Source organism: Telopea speciosissima, chromosome 4 (assembly GCF_018873765.1).
Source record: "Telopea speciosissima isolate NSW1024214 ecotype Mountain lineage chromosome 4, Tspe_v1, whole genome shotgun sequence".
NCBI classification, from domain to species: domain Eukaryota; kingdom Viridiplantae; phylum Streptophyta; class Magnoliopsida; order Proteales; family Proteaceae; genus Telopea; species Telopea speciosissima.
In genome coordinates, this window is record NC_057919.1 from 52,507,639 (window position 1) to 52,529,374 (window position 21,736).

The 21,736-nt window shown below is 39.1% G+C and overlaps 2 protein-coding genes and 1 non-coding gene across 3 annotated transcripts; 1 reads left to right on the forward strand and 2 right to left on the reverse strand.

Moving 5' to 3' along the window:
• Positions 1-7,879: 7,879 nt before the first annotated feature.
• On the reverse strand, positions 7,880-8,212 carry LOC122659395. The gene has a single exon (XM_043854508.1). The coding sequence runs from the start codon at positions 8,210-8,212 to the stop codon at positions 7,880-7,882; it is 333 nt and encodes a 110-aa protein (XP_043710443.1).
• Positions 8,213-14,817: 6,605 nt separating this feature from the next.
• Positions 14,818-14,923, reverse strand: LOC122660649. Its single transcript, XR_006332755.1, has one exon. It is a non-coding gene; the product is annotated as a small nucleolar RNA R71 (small nucleolar RNA).
• Positions 14,924-15,761: 838 nt separating this feature from the next.
• Positions 15,762-19,309, forward strand: LOC122659396. Its single transcript, XM_043854509.1, has 7 exons — positions 15,762-15,903; positions 16,051-16,157; positions 16,341-16,562; positions 16,605-17,023; positions 17,197-17,294; positions 17,430-17,797; positions 18,803-19,309. Exons 1-7 carry the CDS (start codon positions 15,762-15,764, stop codon positions 19,307-19,309), a joined length of 1,863 nt encoding a protein of 620 aa, XP_043710444.1.
• Positions 19,310-21,736: the final 2,427 nt, after the last annotated feature.

A 21,736-nucleotide genomic window follows, 5' to 3' on the forward strand; every position in this document is an offset into this window, starting at 1 on the left:
GGTAATCTTGCTCATTAAGCAAGAACTTGGCCTTTCGGTGCCACATGTCATAGTTGGTGCCATCCAACTTGTTGCCCTGGTTAAGGTCAGTAACAACAATTTTTTAGGCCATCACTACAATGTGCAAGGGATAATATTTAGTATACATCCATAAATCCACAAATTTGTTCAAGAAACCCTAATTAAAATTAGTAGTACCCTTCCCCACACAGTGAGACTAAAAACTTCGCTAAGCTGGTAATCAAATCTCACAATGTGTGGGTCTGGGGACGTATAACTTTAACTAATTTCGGACAAATGTAGGAGAAAAAACAAGAATCTCCGAACCATAGTTTAATGCGCCATACACACGGGTGCGCAAGGGACTCACACAAGAGACCCAAATTTGGTACTTGAAGTGACATGCCGAGTCGATACTAGGTTGTGATACGCAGTGCAGTAGCTCCCATTACATGGCTTTTCAAAAAATATTAAAATTACAATCGGCTCTTTACATTCAAGATCCTACTACAAACTACCGACATGCACTGCACTTTGTATCACTTCCAGGTACTAACTCTAACGCACATCTATCCAAATAAACACGTCACTTGACAAGTACCAAATCCATCCCATATTTTTTCCATGTGTATTGGAGATCGCCCAAGGCCACTTTGTTAATAAAGAAACATGTGATTCCCATTTTTTTTTTATATCCACAGGACTGGCCGCCATACCAGCAACCATGTGGCACACAATCGTGGCAGCCGCAGGCCACGGCCCGCTGCTGTGCGCACAAGCATAACATCTGTAGAACATAAAAAACAAAGAAAAGCGTAGATGCTTTTGGCTTTTTTTTTTAATTTTTTTAAACAAATTGAAAATGCAATCATTACCTTTTGTTTTATAAAAAAAACTCATGATGCAATGGGTTTTGTTTTTTTTTTCTTTTCTTCTTTCTTCTAGGTTTTCCCCCTTTTTTTAATTTTTTTTTAAACCACCTACTACCAAAGAACCAAAAACCAGCCACGGTCGATTGCAGCGGCCGTGCTTTGCCACTGTCGATTGCAGCGGGGCCATTCAACATTGGTTTTTTTTTTAAAATAAATAAAAACACCTGTAGACGGCTGTAGCGCGCCTTGCACATGGTAGCAACAACAGTCGCGCACTACAGCCGTGCCGTGCGCCAAGGCCGCTGCCAAGGAGGGTCAATCGATAGGCGAAGGGGAAGAAAAAAAATTGCGAACAACAAGCCCTAACGGGCTCCGATGCCACTGTTAGAATATTAACATTCCATTAATCACAAAGGCTTAGAGATTACCTGAACCGAATGGAATCGCAGCGGAAGGGATGATCAAAGGTGGCTTGCAGTTACGAGCACAACGCGATCTCTACAGGCTTCTCCTTGAAGAAGAACTCCACATCACAAAACCCTAGGCAATTGAATGTAAACCCTAGGATAACACACACTTGAAGGAGGGAGAGATCTAATTAATTAATACACCCCTAGGGTTTATGCCTTATATCTATATATAGGCTAAACCCTGGGATCGGCCAATCAGAGGAGGGATCGGTCACTTAAGTGACCGTCCAAGTGATCGATCCCTCTCTCTCTCTCATTTTTGGCTCGGCCGGCCTGCCCCATGTGGGCGGACCAGCTGGGCCTCAGGCCCATCTCCGATTTACATTTGTATTTAAAAAGAACCGCATGGAGCTTACCAATAAATCCAAATTTCCTGGGGAAGGGATAAAATTATTCAAAAAGGAGTAGGTATGGAAGTTAGAGGGTCCCAAACCAATTAGATGCCTGCACAAGTCAAGTACAAGTTCTCAAAAACTTGACATACAGTTGAATGGGCCAATGAGACTGCAGGAGGGACCTCAAAGGAACTAGGTCTTATGATAGTATTTAACATTCGTCAACTCATTGAACCCTACAACTTAGACAAGTAGCTCAGACTCCCTACAACTCCAACCTTCAATTGATTTAAAGTGGTGGGGATGGACAGATTACATGGCGAATATCAGATAGGGAACCTTTTCCAAGTGAAGCTGATGTGCCTGTGAAATCAAGAACATCGTCCACCAATTGATATGTCAATCCCTGAGAATTTGATGAAATATAATAAGTTAGAAATATAATACAACAACAACTACTAAGACTTATCCCAACTAAATGGGGTCGGCTCCATGGATCCTTGCAAAGACAAGATAATAAGAATAATTGAAAAAGGAAAAAGAAAAGAGCACAACAACATCAACAACAACTCAACAAACCCACCTAAATGGGGCCAGCTACATGGATCTTAGCCCTTCAATCAGCTCTACATGAAGTCATACTAGGGACAAGGCTTAAACTATAACGACCCCAATCCAAGGACCAAATGGGGCCCATGACAACAGAGTCCAGTCGGGACCGCATAGGAAAACATTCGGTCAAGCATTCAATATAATCATAAACGTAAAGACATAACTGTAAGCAGAAGATAATGATTTAAAACTTAAAACATGGCACAGATGGCTCTAACGTTTACAATCCATACTCTCCAAGGAGAGGAACAGAACTTTAAAATTATTACAGTCATCTGGGTTCAAGATCCTCCTTCAAAATAAATATCCATTACGATAAAAGAGTTCTATCTATTTCAAAGTAATAGACTCCAAAAATGATCCTCAGATCATCAGTCTTCATCTTGCTCGACAATAGCAATGCCCTTGCCCTTATTCATGCCTATCTTATCTGTAAAAAAATTATCATTCGAGGAATAAGCTATCGCCCAGTAAGAAATGACATTGCCAATCATGCTCACAATATAATATGCAATTAAAATTTCATTTTCTATTTGTAAACATGGCATCATTCCTTATCATTTGAATAACAATCATTCAATTAGTCAATTTCCATAAATCTTTCAATCATTTATCTATCGATAACATTTCATTCATTTTATCATTTTTAATTTCATTTCAGTCTTAAATCTCCATCCAGTATATCTCTGGCATACTACCGAAATAGCTCTAGTTACAAACCACTAGAATGGGTTCAATCGTACCATCGAAATGGCTCTAGTTACAAACCACTGGAATGGATTCAGCGATGGCCTCAACACCCTTCTTCATAGGCACTTCAGGAGCACCAGGTTGTATGTTGGCCGTGTCCGTCGGCACTTAACTTTCTTTTCATTTTCATTTTTTGTTAATCATTTTCAGTCATCATTCATAAAATCGTGTACCATTTACATTCCCATTAATAACCATAAGATCATTCAACATTCAACCATATAGAGACCTAACATAATCATATCAAGAAATCTTTACTAAATATCACCATAAACATTGTATAAACATATATGTATTCATTCTACAATATGAACCATCGATTAACAATGCTTCCTTACCAACACTTTCGCGTTCTGATCGCCCAATTAAAATAAGCCTTCCGAGGGTCCTTGTTCTTCAAAAAAAAACCCCAAAACCTAGGGTTCTTAACTTGCATCCTCAAACAAGCTCAAAATCTCTTCAATCCAAGATAGGTTCTAGTGGAAAACATCAATTGTAAAATTCGATTATGTCACTGTTTTACCTATATTGATATCAAAATACAAAATAAATACTTAGTGTGCTTAATATTGAACAAGATCAGTGGCTACTGAAATCTAACATCCAAGTATTTATTTTATAATGGTACCATACATCTTGAAGCCCCTCCTATCATAGAGTTCCAAACATTTCAAAAACACCATTCTGACTAAGACAGAATTGGAGTCATCAACTTGTAAAAAACATAAATCCCTTCTCCAGACTTCAAATGTTTTCAATATTTTTCTATAATTTATAAGACTCATTATAGTTCATTCAGTCCAAAACTAGATCAAAATTCAAAGTATAAGTTTCTCTGACACCTCTCTCAATCTCGGGTACAGAAAACTATCCTAACAGTGACCTGTCCGTGAGCACGAATTTATAAACATACCAAATGAACTTATTTCTTAATGAAATTTTTAGGAGATCATATTAGCACATAGATATACTCCCAATAATTATTTAAGACCATGAATCGATCCCTAACTATGGTAAATAACATGAACAATCTTGGGCTACTGTTCTGTCCAACTCAAAAATTTCAGAAACAAGAAAAATTAGTTACTTTCACTCCCATCACTTCTTGTATCCGAATTTTCCATGCTTCTCAACCATGATTTAAATTACAAAAACATCTGTATAATATGAATAATGTATGCCTTAATCCATATAAAATTCATAATGTTTCTTCAAGCATCACAACCTGTAAGTACCACGGTCCTCGGGATGAGGGTTCCTCAGCCTTATGGCGACAAGGATTGGCTTCAATGAATAACGGCGTATCATTCCGACATATCATCATGGGGATTGGGATCATACTTCATAAAGAAATGGAGTCGCCACTTAGGATTAAGGCCTAGGACCCAATAGGTGTAGCTCCATCCGGGATTAGCGGAAAAGGCTATGTGATTCTATATGGTCTGGTCAAAGATTCAGGGTAAGTAGTCCGGTTACGAGGGTGGAAAGGTGTTAGGCACCCACCTCGCCCAGACAAACCGTTCCTTTTACTAGATACTTGTTTTTGAATATTCTCCCTTAATAATATATCCTATACTAACATGCAAGGCTAAGTTATGATGCACTAATCAGAACAAAGAAAGAAAAATCATTTACTATGTACACTAAAACGAGTTACTTTAATTGTCTACATTATGCCAAAAATAATAAAAAAGGAAGAGACAGAGATACCTGTCAAGAACTACAAGAAATAAATGAAAATGCACCAAGTACGAAATATATGATGTCCCATGGCTCAGGTGGAGACGGACGTTCGGCTTGCCTCTCTCTTGTTGGACAGAGTAAGGACTATATGAGATGGGTTTCATTACTCAGACTTCGGGCAGAGCAACGGCTGTTTAAGAAATTCTCGTTATCTGTATACAAATAGAATAATAGCTATAAAAGGAGGCTTTTGTTATCCGTATGCGAACGAAATAACATCTTGACTAGGAGGTGAGCGCTCTTCACTCAAGTGGGTAATCGATGGATCTACCCATACACAGGAACCTCACTTTAATAGACACTCTCAAGAGAGAAAACCAGGGCTGAAAGGGGGTGGATCTCACACTAGAAGGGTCTCCCTACCCTGACAATTCCTTGAAATGAGGGGAGGGGGACCCTCCTATTTATAAGGGGGGTGCCCCACACCTCTGGCCCGAATAGGTCCTCCACAGCGTAGTGGAGGACAACCACGGCGTCGTGGGGGACTTTTCCATGGCATCATGGATGACATCATCCTGCTGACGTCAAAAACCTCCACGGTGGCATGGCTCCATACACCATTGCCGTGGGGGACCTCCACGGTGCCGTGGATAATGTGGTCCCCCTCTTTTCACCTTTTGGGTCCAAATAGGTCATTTTTGGGACCGCTGTGGTTGAGGAAGGTGAGCAGTACCTCCTTCAGTATTAGGTAAAAGGGTCTTATAAGTCATTTTAGGGATGATAGGGTGATTTGGCTTAGATGTGACAATAGTCTTTCCTGAGAGAGATACCGATGTCTATCCATGTCCTGTTGTCATCATTGCCGAGGGATGACAAAATTCAGTGTCTACACAACCCTATTTTTTCATCCCATATATGAAATTTTCTCTCAAGAGGCTTAAAATCAGAATTCAAGGATGGGAAACCTACGTTGTTGAAGAATACCAAGTCTTGATCCAAGCTTTGGCCCTTCACTCCATCATACTTCAAGTTCCAATCTTTAATTCAGCCTTGGAAATCTTCTCACAAAATCTTAGAATTTGAACACTCAAACCCCCTTCCACGATTTTCCTTCCCTCTCTTTTCTTTTTCTTGTTTTTCTTTCTCTTCTCTCTTTCTTAGAATGACTCTCTCTTTTTAAAAATGACTCTCTCTCTCTCTCTCTCTCTCTCTCTCTCTTTCTTGGATTTATCTCACTTGAAATCTCCCTTATGCCCCTCCATTATCTTCTTCTTTCCTATTTTATCTCCTCATTAATTTATATCTTACTTGAATTCTCCCTTATACCCCTCCATTATCTTCTTCTTTCCTATTATATCTCTTCATTAATTTATATCTTACTTGAAATCTCCCTTATGCCCTCACTTAACTCTTCTTTTTTCCTTTGTAACTTTCCCATTAAACCCTCACTCAAACTCTTCTTTTCCTTTTGTTCACAACCTATAGTGAATTAGTATTTAGAATCTTTCTAGTGAGTTTCTTATAATGTACTTGTTTCCCTATTTCATTGAACCAAAAAGTAACTCACAAAGAACCAACATGAACCAAATAGTAAACCATGAATCAAATAGTGAACCAAACATATATTTCATACACTTTAAACCATATTCTATAATTATAAACCATAGTGTATAAAATCAATGCATAGTCTATATACATAGATCAAGGGTTATAAAATTATAGAAATACCCTTACATGGCTATACATGACCAACAATCATACTCATGCTTATAATTCATTATAAAACATGCAAAAATCATAAAGGTTATTTACATATACCACCCCTAAGGTTTAACGAAAGTATAATTTTACCCCCAGTTCTGGATAATTCTACATACCCCCCCTGAGGTTTACAAAGGTTAACATATACACCCATTTAGTCAATTAATGACTAACAACGTTAAAAATAGGGTGTGAACTGACAAAATTTCCCTTGCAATTGGGTTTCAAAACCATTTCAACGGTTTAAAAGTTTAGGGTTTGAAATTGGGAAAAAATCCCAAATCATAACCCTTTGCACACCTGCAACTTGTCTTCAGACTTCCATGATGCTGTTGGCGCCATGAAATACGATATATCCAACTTAATTGAAGGGGATATACAGAGAGAGAAAGAAAAAGAGAGAAATTAAATGGGTAGTAGAGAATCAATTTAAAGAGATAGAAGAGACAGATGGGTTTTACAGTTGCAGGTGATTAAAAATAGATATTAAATTGTTTATATTTATAGGAACTGCTAGAGAGATTTGAAGGGTAATAAGAGCTTCAACGTTGTTGGGTTTGGGAGTTGGGCGCTTTGGTTTCGTGCTTTATTCAAACAGCCGCCAATCAATGTTATATATATGTGAAATAGAAACACGTGCTTCGGGAAGCCTTTCTTGATTAAGTTCGAAGTTCTTCTGCATTACGCTTCTGACTAATTGCCTAATTGGGAGAGTGAGTTTCAATTTCAATCTATCAATCACATAAAAGAGGGAAAAAAAGGTGAGATATGATGATCCTCTGCCTGCGTCTTCTGAGTTATTCTTATTCTTAATCTTATCCTCCACTTCAGCCAATCGGGCCACTTGGCTAATGTCCCTCAGGTTTTGAAGACGAGTTGCAGTGCGCAAAGGGTTTTGATTTGGGGATGAAGACGAGTTCCAGGTGTGCAAAGGTTTCCACAATTTCAAACCCTAAACGTCTAAATGGTTGGAAACGCATACCCTATTTTTTATGTGGTTAGTCATTAACTGACAAAATGGGTGTATATGTTAACGTTTATAAAACTCTGGGGGGGTACACCAAATTATCCAAAACTAGGGGATATAATTATACTTTCATTAAACCTCGGGGGTGGTATGTGTAAATTACCCAAATCATAATTACATGAAATCTTACCATAAATTAATGATATCAACATGAAAATCGATTCCCTACCATCCAGTCCAGTCATACAAAAAAGTAAGATAGTAAACCAATATTAAAATAAAATTCTTGGGTCGGGGTATTGCATCCTCCCCTCCTTATAAAAATTTCATCCTTGAAATTGACGTACCTTGATCATCAAATAATTGGGGATACTTATCCCACATGTCGGACTCAAGCTCCCATAATGCTTCTTGACTTGTATGATTCCTTCAAAGGACTTTCACCAACGAGACAGCTCGGTTCTGCAAAACTTTATCCTTCCGGTCTAGAATTTTCACAGATTCTTCCACATATGATAGATCTTCATTCAATTGTAACGGTTGGTAGTTCAAAACATGAGATGGATCACCAACGTACCTCTTCAGCATTGACACATTAAAAACAATGTGGACATTGGACAACTCCGGCGGTAAAGCAAGCATGTGAGCCACTGGTCCAACTCTTTCAAGAATCTCGAAGGGTCCTACATACCTTAGACTCAACTTTCTTTTCTTGCCAAACCTCATAACTCCCTTCATTAGTGCAACTTTCAAAAACACCATATCCCCTTCCTCAAATTATAAAGGCCTCCTTCTCACATCTGCATAGCGTTTCTGCCGGCTGAGGGCAATCGTTAGTCTCTTCTGAATCAGTTCTACTTTCTCTGAAGTCTGTTGTACCAATTCAGGCCCCAACAATTATCTTTTACCAACATCACTCCAACAAATCGACGATCCTTTCGTACAAGACTTCATACGATGCCATTCCAATTGTGGATTGATAACTGATATTATAGGCGAACTCAACCAATGATAAGTGTTCACCCCAACTTCCTTTGAAATCAATAACACATGCTTAAAGCATGTCCTCCAAACATTTGTATTGTCCTTTTCGATTGTCCATCTGTCTGGGGATGAAAAGCAGTGCTGAAATTTAGCTGAGAACCCATACATCTTTGCAAACTTTTCCAAAAATGTGAAGTAAACCTTAGATCTCACACCTCTCACCATATAAGTAGTGTCTCCATATCTTCAATGCGAAAGATCACTGCTGCCAATTCCAAATCATGGGTCGGGTAGTTCTGTTCATGAACCTTCAGTCGCCTTGAAGCATAACCTATTACCTTTCCATGTTGCATGAGTACACACCCTAACCCGCTTCTTGAAGCATCGCTATAAATAATGAAACCTCCCATTCCCTGTGGAATAAACGACACTGGGGCAAAAATCAATCTTTTCTTCAATTCTTGAAAACTCTTTTCGCAGTCCTTAGCCCATACGAATCAAACTCCCTTCCTAGTGAGCCTGGTCAATGATACAATAATGGTGGAAAATCCCTCTATAAACCTTCTGTAGTAACCAGCTAAACCAAGAAAGCTTCTAATCTCAGTTACACTTGTCGGTCTAGCCCAATCCATCACAGCTTGCACTTTACTAGGGTCTACCATAATGCCATCTGCTGAAATAATGTGACCTAGAAACACGACCTTGTTGAGGCAACACTCGCACTTCTTGAACTTAGCATAAAGCTTCTCTTTCTGTAGTATCTGTAATACTGCCCTTTGATGCTCCTCATGTTCTTCTTTACTCTTAGAGTAAATCAAAAAATCATCAATGAAAACAATTACGTACTGATCAAGTACGTCATGGAACACTGTATTCATTAAATCCCTAAAGGCTGCCAGGGCATTAGTCAACCCGAATGGCATAACCAAAAACTCATAATGTCTATATCGCGTTCAAAACGCTATCTTGGGACATCATCTTCCTTAACTCTTAATTGATAGTATCCTGATCGCAAATCAATCTTTGAAAAGACTTTTGCTCCTTGAAGTTGATCAAATAGATCATCAATCCGGGGTACGGGATACTTGTTCTTTATGGTTACCCGGTTCAATTCTCTATAATCAATACACATCCTCATGGTACCATCCTTCTTCTTCACAAATAGGACTAGAGCTTCCCACGGTGAACACTAAGCCGTATGAAATCCTTGTCCAACAACTCTTCCAATTGACCCTTCAATTCTTTCAGTTCTACTAGAGCCATCCGGTACGGTGCTTTGGATATTGGCACCGTACTAGGAACCAACTCAATAGCAAACTCCACATCTCTTTCGGGTGGCAATTCTACCAAATCCTCTGGAAACACGTCCAAAAAATTCCTCAAAATAGGTACATCAGCTAAAACTAATCCCCTCACTTCAATGTCAACAACTGAAGCTAAAAATCCTTGGCATCCTTGCCTCAGTAACTCTCGGGCTTGCATTGTCGAAATTATCACCGATGGAGGAGTTCCTATCATCATCCCAAAAAATTCAAACTCTGGTTCCTTCACAGGTCTTACAACCACTCTCTTTTCAAAACAAAGAACACTAGCATGATATGCTACTAGCCAATCCATTCCAAGTATAACATCAAAATCCTTCATTTCTATTTGAATTAAATCTGTAGTCAAATTTTTTTTCCATAATCTCTACATCATATGATTCACAAATTAATTATGTCTCTATTATTCCTCCAGAAGGTGTAGACACACACAATCGATAATTTAAAACCCTACTATTGCAAAAACCCTACCAGAGTCATTGCACTTTTGAGTCATCAGAAGATGCCTCTGCATCCTTCTGAGTCATTGCAAAAACCCTACTAGAGGCTCTTGGCTTCTAGTTTCCTTGAGTGTCATTTCTGTTCTGGGCATTTTGATTGGCTTGCCCTCCTTAGGGGTTTCGCTCTGGCTGCTCCTTCAGAGATGGACAATTCCTTGTAAGATGTCCAGGTTCCTTACACTTGAAGCAAGTGAATGTTCCCACCAAACAATCACCCTTGTGGTTCTTACCACACTTCTTACGATCAACATTTCCTTGGGGCTTTTTCTTGTGGAATTTCTTCCAATTGCCCTTGTTTTTGTAGGGGTAGCAAAACTCTTCTTGAACTTTTCTTTGGTTCAACTTCTTCATCTTTTGTTGCATTCTTCTCCATAGCCTCATAAATCTGAGATTTGTGGACTACTTACATATGTCTTAGTTGCAGGGAGAGATACTCTTCGGATCTCCACCCTTAAGCCTTACTCGAACTATCGAACCTTCATCTCCTCAATACTCATCATGTGTGGTGCATACCTAGATAGTTCCTCAAACTTACTCTCATACATCATCATAGTTTGTCTTCCTTGAGTCTAATGTATGAACTCAAAGATTTTCTTTTGCTTCACACAAGGTGGGAAATACTTGTCATCAAATGCGCCTTGAATCCATCCTAGGTGACACTTCCAATATGGCTTAGTCATTTTCACCGCGTCGCTTCTCCTTGAAACAAAAGGTGGCGCACATAATGGATGATCATCTCATAAACCTTCTCCAAATCAATGATCCACTATGTTGATCAACACTTGGACGCAATGGAGCTTTAAAATCTAAGGACATGCTTGTCCTCGGTCTCAGTTAGGGTTGTAAACGGATCGAATTTGGCTCGGATAGTGCTATATCCGCATCCGCATCTGATTAGCTATCAGACGGATTCGGATAGTGCTAAACGGATATGGACACGGATACGGATAAGATATTTTATCCGTTCACATGTAAATATAGCTTTCCGGATAGCTATAGCCTATCCGTATCCGCATCCATTTAGTTTTTGGATGGATTCAGATATTTCTAAATGGATACAGACACGGATACGGAAACGGATTTTTGCTATTCATTTACACCCCTAGTCTCAGTCACTTCCCTTCTGCCTCCACTACCAATAGTTGGTGTAGCTTGAGTAGTCACCTCTACCCGATTAGTTTGGTCCTGTAATGCCCCCATAAGGTTTCCAATAGCATCTAGTACTTGTTCCATATGAGGTTGCCCTTCATTCACTGGTATTGCAGGGCTCTCTTGGGGTACTTCAGTCTGGCCTCTACCTCTTCTTCTCTTGGGTGCCATTACCAGGTCACCAAAAATATGGATTCAATCAATTCCTCATACATAAAAAAGAATATCAATTCAATATCATCCATCATTCTAAATAGTCCATTTACATTGACAATCAATTCCATCCAGTTTTCATTCAATTCAGTTATGTTCAGTTAGCATTCCTATGCCATCAGACCACTAGTCTACAGAATCTATCTAAACCTATTGCTTTGATACCAAGACTGTAACGACCCCAATCCAAGGACTAGGTGGGGCCCATGACACCAAAGTCCAGTTGGGACTGCACAGGAAAATATTTGCTCAAGCATTCAATATAATCAAAGTGCATATAATTAAAGACATTACTGTAAGCGGAAGATAACGATTTAAAATTTAAAACATGGTACTGATGGCTCTAACATCTACAATCCATACTCTCCAAGGAGAGGAATAGAACTTTAAAATAATTACAGTCATCCGGGTTCAAGATCCTCCTTTAAAATAAATATGCTTTATGACAAAAAAAAGTTCTATCTATTTCAAAGTAATAGACTCCAAAAATGATCCTCAGAACATCAGTCTTCATCTTGCTCGACAATAGCAATGCCCTTGCCCTTATTCATGCCTATCTTATCTGTAAAAAAATTATCATTCGAGGAATGAGCTTGATCATGCTGTAATTATGCATTGAATTTCTATTTAATTGTTAGTTTCAATTTAATATCTTTGGTTTAATTAATTCCATTTTGCTATGTAATTGTGATTGTAGGGTGTTACAAGGTCATGCGCATAAAAGATGCTGAATGGAAAGATTTGATGCAATCTAGGCACCGGTCTACCCATGGATTGACTCACATGTGATCAAGGGCGAGATGGAAAGAAGTTTCACGGAAGACCTAAGGGCATTGAAGAGATTTCACCTCAAATTAGAAGTATGACCAAGAAATTGGGCAACAAAGGACAATCAAGCACAAGGGCATAATCGTTATTTCAAAAAATTAGAAAATTTTTAGAAGATATCCGATATTGGGCTCTTTTCATCCGAAACATTAATTGGAGCAACTTTAATTCTCAGATTAGGTCCATTCGGGACCAGAATGAAGAGATATTTTCAAAAAGAGGATTTTGACCAAATTAGAATTTAGGTTGACTTTAGATTTAAATAAAACAAAACTCTCTCTCTCTCCTTCCCTAATTCTATATCTCTCACGTCCCTTTCACTCTCCTTCTCTCTCTCAACTTTCTCTCATGCCTCTCATCTCTCACGACTCCCTCACGAACTTTCTCTGTCTCTCTCTCTCTCTCGTTTTTTTCTCTCCATCTCTCACACTGTCTTTTGTTTTTCCTTAATATTTCTTTTGAAGAACGGCTCCTCCCTTGTAGAATGCTCTCTCCAACATCCACAATCGAGCAGAGTACCATTCACCATCATTCCATCCTTCGTCTCATCATTTCCTCTTCTCTTTTCTTCTTCTTCTAAGGATTTTCTTGGACAGCATTTCGCAAGAAGACTAGCCCCACCATTGAAGCCGCTCCAACTCTCTATCTGCGTATCACGTTCATGGAAGAACACCATTGCAGCCCCTTGTCAGTTAGCCTCATGAGTGGCTAAGTATCTTCTGTCTTTAAGTGTAGATGAAGCATTGAATTTTATTAATTAAATTTATGGATGATACATTTGATTGCTTGATGCTAAGACTTATAATTTTATTTCATTGAACGGATTTTATTGCTAAATCTAGTTTAAGGAATTTATTTATGTGATTCATCTTCTCTATTCAAGCAATGGTATTCCTATGATTGTAATTGAAATCGATGATAGTCTATAACTGACCGAACTAAGCGTGCTAAGCCAAAAGTGAAAGGCGATAGTGATCGGCAAGATAGGTTATAACTAGGTCGAATTGCAATTTATCATTTTGTGGTGTCATTAGGCTTGTAGCTATAATGAACCGTAAGTGTATGCCATAAATTAATTAATGAATCAATGTGAATTCGAAACCTGAAGACAGTCTCTCTCTCTTTCATCTCTCAAATTGATTTTTAGTATCCCTTATAGTTAATTAAATTATTGCTTTTTATTTAGTTTAATCAAAATCCGAAACGACTATATTTCATCCTTAGCATTTTAGCCTTTCAATTCCCCGTGGATTCGATCCCTACTTAACACTGTTCTATTAGTTCTAATTAGGGTTTATTTTTTATCACATAACCACACGATCAAATTTTGACGTTGTTGTCGGGGAACCGAAGCATGGTTTGCTAAGATTGATTTAGTTGTTTCTTTTTCTATTTAGTTTTTTTTTGTTTTAATTTCAGATATTTTTTTAAAGAAAAAAAACACAATCAGAATTTTTCTTTTTAATTTCTTTTTTAGTTTAATTTTAGTTCAGTCTAAGTTGCTTTTATTATGTTTTGCAGGCAGCCCAGTTTGAAGAGCAAGGACAAGTGTGCCATTTTCAGCCCAACTTGTTGAGCTTGCATTCAACCCCCTTGCACACATTTTTTTTTTATTTATTTATCTTCCACTCTTTTATTTTGTTCTCATCATTGTTAAAGTAGAATTTTATTCGCCCTTCCCCTTAAGATCATATGTGTAATTTTTTTTTTATTGGTTATTCGTTCTTGTATGCGGCAAAGTTCAAGTGAGGATCGATCTTCATTGGAGCTAGGCGTTTCAGGTATATACCCTATCTCTTCTATTTGATTTGTTTAGTTCAATTTTATGATGTCTTCCCATCTTGATTGTGAGTCTTTTTGTCATTAGTTTACTTTTTTTTATAGCTTTTAGTTTAGTTGATGCTTGGTCGTCGTTCCTGTCATCCTACATTGACTGATTTAGACCTTGAAATTGAGAGAACTTTGCGTTTAATTAGAAAAAATAAAAGAATGGGAGAGAACGCACAAAACCACTGCCCATTGAGTGAGCACTTCACTCCCTCGACCTATATGTCGACTTCATGCATTAGGGTTCCTGCTATTCAGGCAGCCCAATATGAGATTAAGTCCAGTGTTATTCAGATGCTCCCATCTTTTTATGGACTTAACAATGAGGAACCCTACAAACATTTGGATGAATTTTTAGAGATATGCTCAACTGTTAAAATCCATAATTTTTCTGAAGATGCTCTGAGGTTGATCTTGTTCCCATTTTCCCTCAAGGATAAAGCCAAACAATGGCTCAATTCCTTGGATGCTGTAGTGATCACTACTTAGGTGCAGATGCAACAAGAGTTTTTGAAAAAGTATTTCCCCATAGGTCGGACCAATCAGATTAGGCGAGCTATCACTAGCTTTTCGCAAATTGATGGTGAGCAATTTCATGAGACCTGGGAAAGACTTAAGGACCTGATTAAAAAGTGTCCCCATCATGTTGTACCTAAGTGGCAGTTAGTTCAATGCTTTTATGATGGACTAACATATAGACATAGATAGATGGTGGATGCTTCTTGCGGAGGTACATTCATGCATAAGAGTGAGACTGAGGCTTGACAATTGTTTGAGACCCTGAGTGAGAATTCATTGCATCATGTGTCGGCCTCTAGGACTAAAATTCCCATGACTGGACCCCATAGAAAAGGTGGTCTCTATGAGGTAGGTCAATCTGTGGCCATAAACACCAAAGTGGACATGCTCTCTCAAAATTTAGATCGTTTGTTATCTATAGGGCAAATTCCTAAGCCAACAAATTCTCCTCAAACCTTTCAGGATGTGTGTACTCTTTGCGCCAATCCTTCTCATTATATGAGTGAGTGTCCCTTAGCTGGGCAATTCCCTGAATATGTTCAAGAACAAGCCCAGGCTGCATAGAGTTTCTCTAAACCGGGTAATGATCCATTCTCTAGTACTTATAACCCTGGTTGGAGGAACCACCCAAACTTTGGTTAGAAATAACCTAATGGATTCCAAGCTCCACCCTATAGGCAGAATTTTTCCAATCAACAGAATGCCTATAGAGAGCCGCAACAACCACTTCCTCCACCGCCTATGAGTTCATCATTAGAGGAAAAGGTGATGCGTGCCTTGAATGGGTTAGACCAAAACACTCAACTCTGACACTCCCATACTCAATCTCTCACTAAGTTAGAAACTCAGTTGGGTCAGTTAGCTGATGCCATAAGTAGGAGAGAAGAAGGTCAACTACCAAGTCAGGTGGTAGGAAATCCTAACAGTCAGCCTAGTCACCGAGTTTTCCATGAATAAGCTAAGGCAGTCATGACTTTAAGGAGTGGCCGAGTATTGGGAACCCCTGGACAGAGTTCCCCTGCAGAGAATTCTGAGAAAGAGGTGAGTCCAAAACCTAGTCCTAAAGCTTCCCAAGTTTCCGAGGACCATGAGATTGAACAAGTTGGGGAGGGTAACAACCCTGATGTTTAGATGCTTAGAGCCCCTTTTCCCTCTTGTTTAGAATCTCCAGCTTCTTCTACATTTGGCAAGAAGGGTGCAAGAATGGAAGAGATGATATAATTGTTCAAACAAGTCCAGATCAATCTCCCCCTTCTAGATGCTATCAAGCAAGTTCCAGCTTATGCTAAGTTCTTGAAAGACTTATGCACTCAAAAGCGTAAGCTGAAGACCCACATTCCTAAGACTATCCATCTTACTGAGCAGGTTAGTGTAGTCCTGTCTAATCAAATCCCCTCTAAGCTTAAAGATCTAAGAGCCCCTCTTATATCTTGCACCATTGGCAAACTTGCCATTAAGCGAGCGCTTCTTGATCTAGGGGCGAGTGTTAATATTTTACCTAGCTCAGTTTATGATCATTTTTTGGGTTTGGAGAATTGAAGCCTACAGGTTATGCTCCAACTTGCTGACCGTTCCATTAAAGTACCTAGAGGTTTCATTGAGGATGTGTTGGTTGAAGTAGATGAGCTCTATTTTTCGGTGGATTTCCTAGTCCTTGACATGGAAACACATACTAATGGGAAACCACAGTCGATTATCTTAAGACGTTCATTTTTTGCTACTACCAATGCTTGCATCAACTGTAGATCAAGTGCATTGGATATTCCTTTGGTAATAAGAAGCTCCAATTGAACATCTTCAATGCTTATTTAGGGCCCCAATGCGAGGAAGAGTGCTTCCGTTGATGTTATAGATGAGGTAGTAGCAGAGTGCACACTGGTGATGTTAGCAGATGACCCATTGCAGCAGTGTCTGGCCTTCTCTAGAGGTGATGATTTTGATATTGATGCGTATACTACTGAGGTCAATGCGTTATTAGATGGCTCTACTCCTCCTGTCCATCCTTCGTGGACTGTCAAGTATGAGTTACTTCCTTCCCTGGCTAAGAAGCCACCATTGAGTTCTATTGAGTCCCCACCGGTGTTGGAATTGAAACCATTGCCTGATTTATTGAAATATGCTTTCTTGGGATCGAATGAGACGCTACCTATCATCATTGCTTCCAACTTGACATCTGATCAAACAAGCAAACTGTTGGGTGTTCTCAAAGAATATAAAGCTGCCATCGGGTGGTCTGTGGCTGATTTGAAGGATATTAGCCCATCGATTTGTATGCATCGTATCTACTGGGGCTAAACCTTTTCGGGATGCACAAAGGAGATTAAATCCTAAACATGTGCAAAGTTGTCAAGAAAGAGGTGGTAAAATGGTTAGATTCAGGCATTATTTACCCCATCTCTGACAGGAAGTGGGTGAGTCCCACTAAGGTTGTGCCTAAGAAATCGGGCATCACTATCATTGAGAACGACCAGGGTGACAAGGTCCCTACTCGTACAACCACAGGTTGGCGGGTATGCATTGATTATAGGAAATTGAACGTCATCACCTACAAGGAGCACTTCCCTCGCCCTTTCACAGACCAAATACTTGAGAAATTAGCAGGCTAAAGCCATTATTGTTTCCTAGATGGCTATTCAGGTTATAATCAGGTGTTGGTGTGCCCAGAGGACCAAGAGAAAACCACTTTCACATGCCCCTATATTACATTTGCTTTTAGGAGGATGCCCTTTGGTTTGTGTACTGCACCCATCACCTTCCAGAGATGCATGATGTCTATCTTTTCTGACATGGTGGGGGAGTTTCTCGAAGTCTTCATGGATGATTTCTCTGTATTTGGCTCTTCCTTTGATGATTGTCTCTCCAAGTTTACTAAAGTTTTGAAACGTTGCATGGAGACAAATCTGGTTTTGAGTTGGGAGAAGAGCCATTTCATGGTTCAACAAGGGATTGCGCTTGGTCACATTGTGTCTCAACGTGGGATAGAGGTTGATAGGGCTAAATTTGATGTGATTGCCAATCTCCCACCCCCCACTTCTATTCGGCAGATCCGTTCCTTTCTAGGCCATCTAGGCTTTTATAGGCGGTTCATTAAAGAATTCAACCATATATCGAGATCCTTGTGCAATCTCCTTGCCAAGGATGCACATTTTATCTTTGATGATGCCTGCCTCCAAGCCTTCAATACCCTTAGAGCTTCATTCTCTAGAGCACCCATAATCCAGGCCCCGGATTGATCCCTGCCATTTGATATTATGTGTGATGCCTCTGACTATGCGGTTGGAGCTGTATTAGGACAAAGAGTCGACAAAAGACCCATTGTCATATATTATGCGAGCAGGACATTCTCAAAAACCCAATTGAATTATACTACCACTGAGAAAGAGTTGCTAGCTGTAGTATTTGCTCTCGATAAATTCTGGTCTTATCTCTTAGGATCCAAGGTTGTGGTGTATTCTGATCATGCTCTTAGGCATTTACTTGCCAAGAAAGACACCAAACCTAGATTAATTAGATGGATTCTTCTGCTGTAAGAGTTTGGTTTAGAAATTTGGGACAAAAAAGGTTCCAAAAATGTGGTAGCAGATCATTTATCTAGGATCTTAGTTGAGTCTCCCTCCACCACTGAGTTGGTTAGAGAATCCTTCCCTGATGAGCAATTGTTTGCAGTTTCTCATACTCCTTCTCCTTGGTTTGCACATATTGTGAACTACCTGGCTATTGGGAAGCTTACTGATAGTTGGAGTAAGCAAGAGAAAGATAGATTCTTCTCACAGCTAAAGTTCTATTATTAGGAGGACCCGGAATTATTCAAGTACTGTCCTGACCAAGTCATTCACTGTTGTGTCCCCGAGAGTGAGTTTCATAGTATCCTTACCTTTTATCACACTCTTGCATGTGGAGGGCATTTTAGTGGCAAGAAAACTACTGCCAAGGTTTTACAAAGTGGTTTCTTTTGGCCTACTATTTTTAGAGATGCCCATGAGTTTTGTCGCAATTGTGTCCAATGCCAGAAAGTTGGAAATATGTCTCGTAGAGATATGATGCCCCTTAATCTTATTCTAGTTGTTGAGATCTTTGATGTGTGGGATATAGATTTCATGGGACCTTTTCCTTCATCTTTCGGCCTTGAGTATATTTTGGTTGTGGTAGACTATGTGTCTAAGTGGGTTGAGGCATTAGCTACTCGAACCAATGATCACAATGTGGTGGTTAAGTTTGTACAGAGCCATATTTTCAGTCGCTTTGGATTTCCACGTGCCATCATTAGTGATGGTGGCTCTCATTTTAAGGACTGGATTTTTGGGGCTCTACTGCGAAAGTATTTTATTACTCATAAGATTACCACGTCGTATCATCCACAGACCAGTGGTCAAGTAGAGGTGTCCAATAGGGAGATCAAGCACATTCTTGAGAAAACGGTTAGGCCGAATAGGAAAGATTGGTCTTTGAGACTCGATGATGCATTGTGGGCCTACCGTACTACTTACAAGACTCCCATTGGCATGTCCCCATACTGATTGGTATTTGGGAAAGCTTGTCACTTACTTGTCGAGTTGGAACACCGTGCTTTGTGGGCCATTAAACAATTTAATTTTGATATGGTCAAAGGTGGTTCCACCCGTCGTCTTCAACTCTTAGAGTTGGAAGAGATGCACAATGATGCGTATGAGAGCACACATATTTATAAGGCTAGGATAAACAATTTTCATGATAAACATATTGTCCGTAAGTCTTTTGAGGTTAACCAGAAAGTTTGGCTTTTCAATTCCAAGTTACGCCTCTTTCCTGGTAAGCTTCGTTCTCGTTGGGATGGCCCCTTTGTGATCATTAAAGTGTCGCCCCATGGTGCTATTACCATTCAAAATCCTAAAACAGGGCACTCTTTCAGGTTAATGGGCAGCGTCTGAAGCCCTATGTGGATGGTATTATAGATGGTCAGGTCATTGAGTCTGTTGATGTGATTGACCCAATTTATGAGTTTTCTTAAGCCCCCACTCTTTGTCTGGCTGAAGACAGTAAACTTAGCGCTTGTGGGAGGCAACCCACCATGTTACTTTGGTTTTTATTTTTCTTAGTTTTTTAGGTAGACAGTAGATAGCCATGGCAGGTGCGGGTTGATGATCGTCGTTCTCCACTTCACAAGGTTGTATTGCTCCTTTCCTTTGTTTTTATTTGTTTCCCATTGTTTTATAATGTCATATTCTTTTGCATGCCATTGGGGACAATGTCATTTAAGTTGGGGAGGGCACAACTTTGAACTTTGATCTTTATTACGAATTCATGCTGAAATTTTATTTCAATCTAGAGCATTCAATGTCGTTATCAGGAGTTATAGTAGGTGATTCTAGAGTTTGTTGATGTTTTTACCAGTTATTTAAAATTAGAACATTATTTCTCTTCCATTGTTGGTTAAATTTTTGCTTGAGATATGGATTTTCATCTTTAGTGAATGTTTATGATGATTCATGTGTAACTATGCAAGTCTTTGTGGTTGAAAATTTTCCAAAATCATGCATTTATGACTTCTTCCTTAGTAACCGGGCCTCTTTGTCACAAGCATTGAGTTTCGCGTCAAACAGCTGGAATGTCTATAAAAAATTAAAAAAATAAAAAAAAATAACTTCCTACTTAGTAACCGGGTCTCTTTGTCACAAACATTGAGCTTCGCATAAAACGGTTGGAAAGTTGAAAAAAAAAAAAAAGGTTTGACTCTTTAATCCAGTCTTGACTTGTAGCCTATTTAGGTTGAGTAAGTAAGTCCGAGGGGTGTTTTTACACCTAATTCCTTAAAGCCCTCTGGCTTGAGAGTAATTGACCCAAAGCTCGCTGCATAATCCATCTAGAAAGCTTAAGGGGTCAGGACATTGCACTGATTGAAGAAGTTAAAAAAATTTTAAAAAAAAAAAGAGAGAAAAAATATAATAAAAAAATAAAGCATGATAATGAATAGTGGACTTGTGTAACACTTGGACGTTATGACATAGCTTAAGATGAGTGATTTGAATGTATGAGTAGGAGTTGGCTAACTTGAAAGAGTTTCTTGTTCTTTGTTTAGATTTCTGTTGGATTTTATTGACATGCTTAAGGGTCCTTGCTATTGATTATTTGATGATGATTTTACTTGCTTTTGAGTGGTTAAATTAAGCTGATGGAGTGATAAGCAGAGAAGTTTTTATTTTCTTTCACTCGGGACGAGCAAAAGTCTAAGTTGGGGAGTGTGATCGGGCTGTAATTATGCATTAAGTTTCTACTTAATTGTTGGTTCCAATTTAGTATCTTTGGTTTAAATTCCATTATGCTATGTAATTGTGATTGCAGGGTGTTACAAGGTCATGCACATAAAAGATGCTGAATGGAAGGATTTTATGCAATTTAGGCACCGGTCTACCCATGGATTGACTTACATGTGATCAAGGGTGAGATGGAAAGAAGTTTCATTGAAGACCCAAGGGCATTGAAAAGATTTCACCTCAAATTAGAAGTATGACCAAGAAATTGGGCAACAAATGACAATCAAGCACAAGGGCATAATCATAATTTTAGAAAATTAGAAATTTTCAGAAGATATCCGATAATGGGCTCATATTGTCCCGAACATTAATTGGAGCAACTTTAATTCTCAGATTATGTCCATCCAGGATCAGAATGAAGAGATATTTTCAAAAAGTGGATTTTGATCAAATTGGAATTTAGGATGATTTTAGATTTAAATAAAAAAAAAACTCCCTCTCTCCTTCCCTAATTCTATCTCTCTCATGTCCCTTTCGCTCTCCTTCTCTCTCCCAACTTTCTCTCATGCCTCTCATCTCTCACGACTCCCTCACGGACTCTCTCTCTCTCTCATTTTCTTCTCTCCATCTCTCACGCTCTCTTTTGTTTTTCCCTAATATTTCTTTTGAAGAACGGCTCCTCCCTCCTAGAACGCTCTCTCCAACATCCACAAC

Excerpts from the sequence above, each read along its gene's own strand:
- LOC122659396 (XM_043854509.1), top strand. The coding sequence starts at position 15,762 with ATGACTTTAAGGAGTGGCCGAGTATTGGGAACCCCTGGACAGAGTTCC. Across the intron at positions 16,158-16,340 it reads CTATCCATCTTACTGAGCAG|GTTATGCTCCAACTTGCTGA; the intron begins GTTAGTGTAGTC and ends TGAAGCCTACAG. Across the intron at positions 16,563-16,604 it reads GTGCATTGGATATTCCTTTG|GGCCCCAATGCGAGGAAGAG; the intron begins GTAATAAGAAGC and ends ATGCTTATTTAG.
- LOC122659395 (XM_043854508.1), bottom strand. The coding sequence starts at position 8,212 with ATGGTGTTTTTGAAAGTTGCACTAATGAAGGGAGTTATGAGGTTTGGC.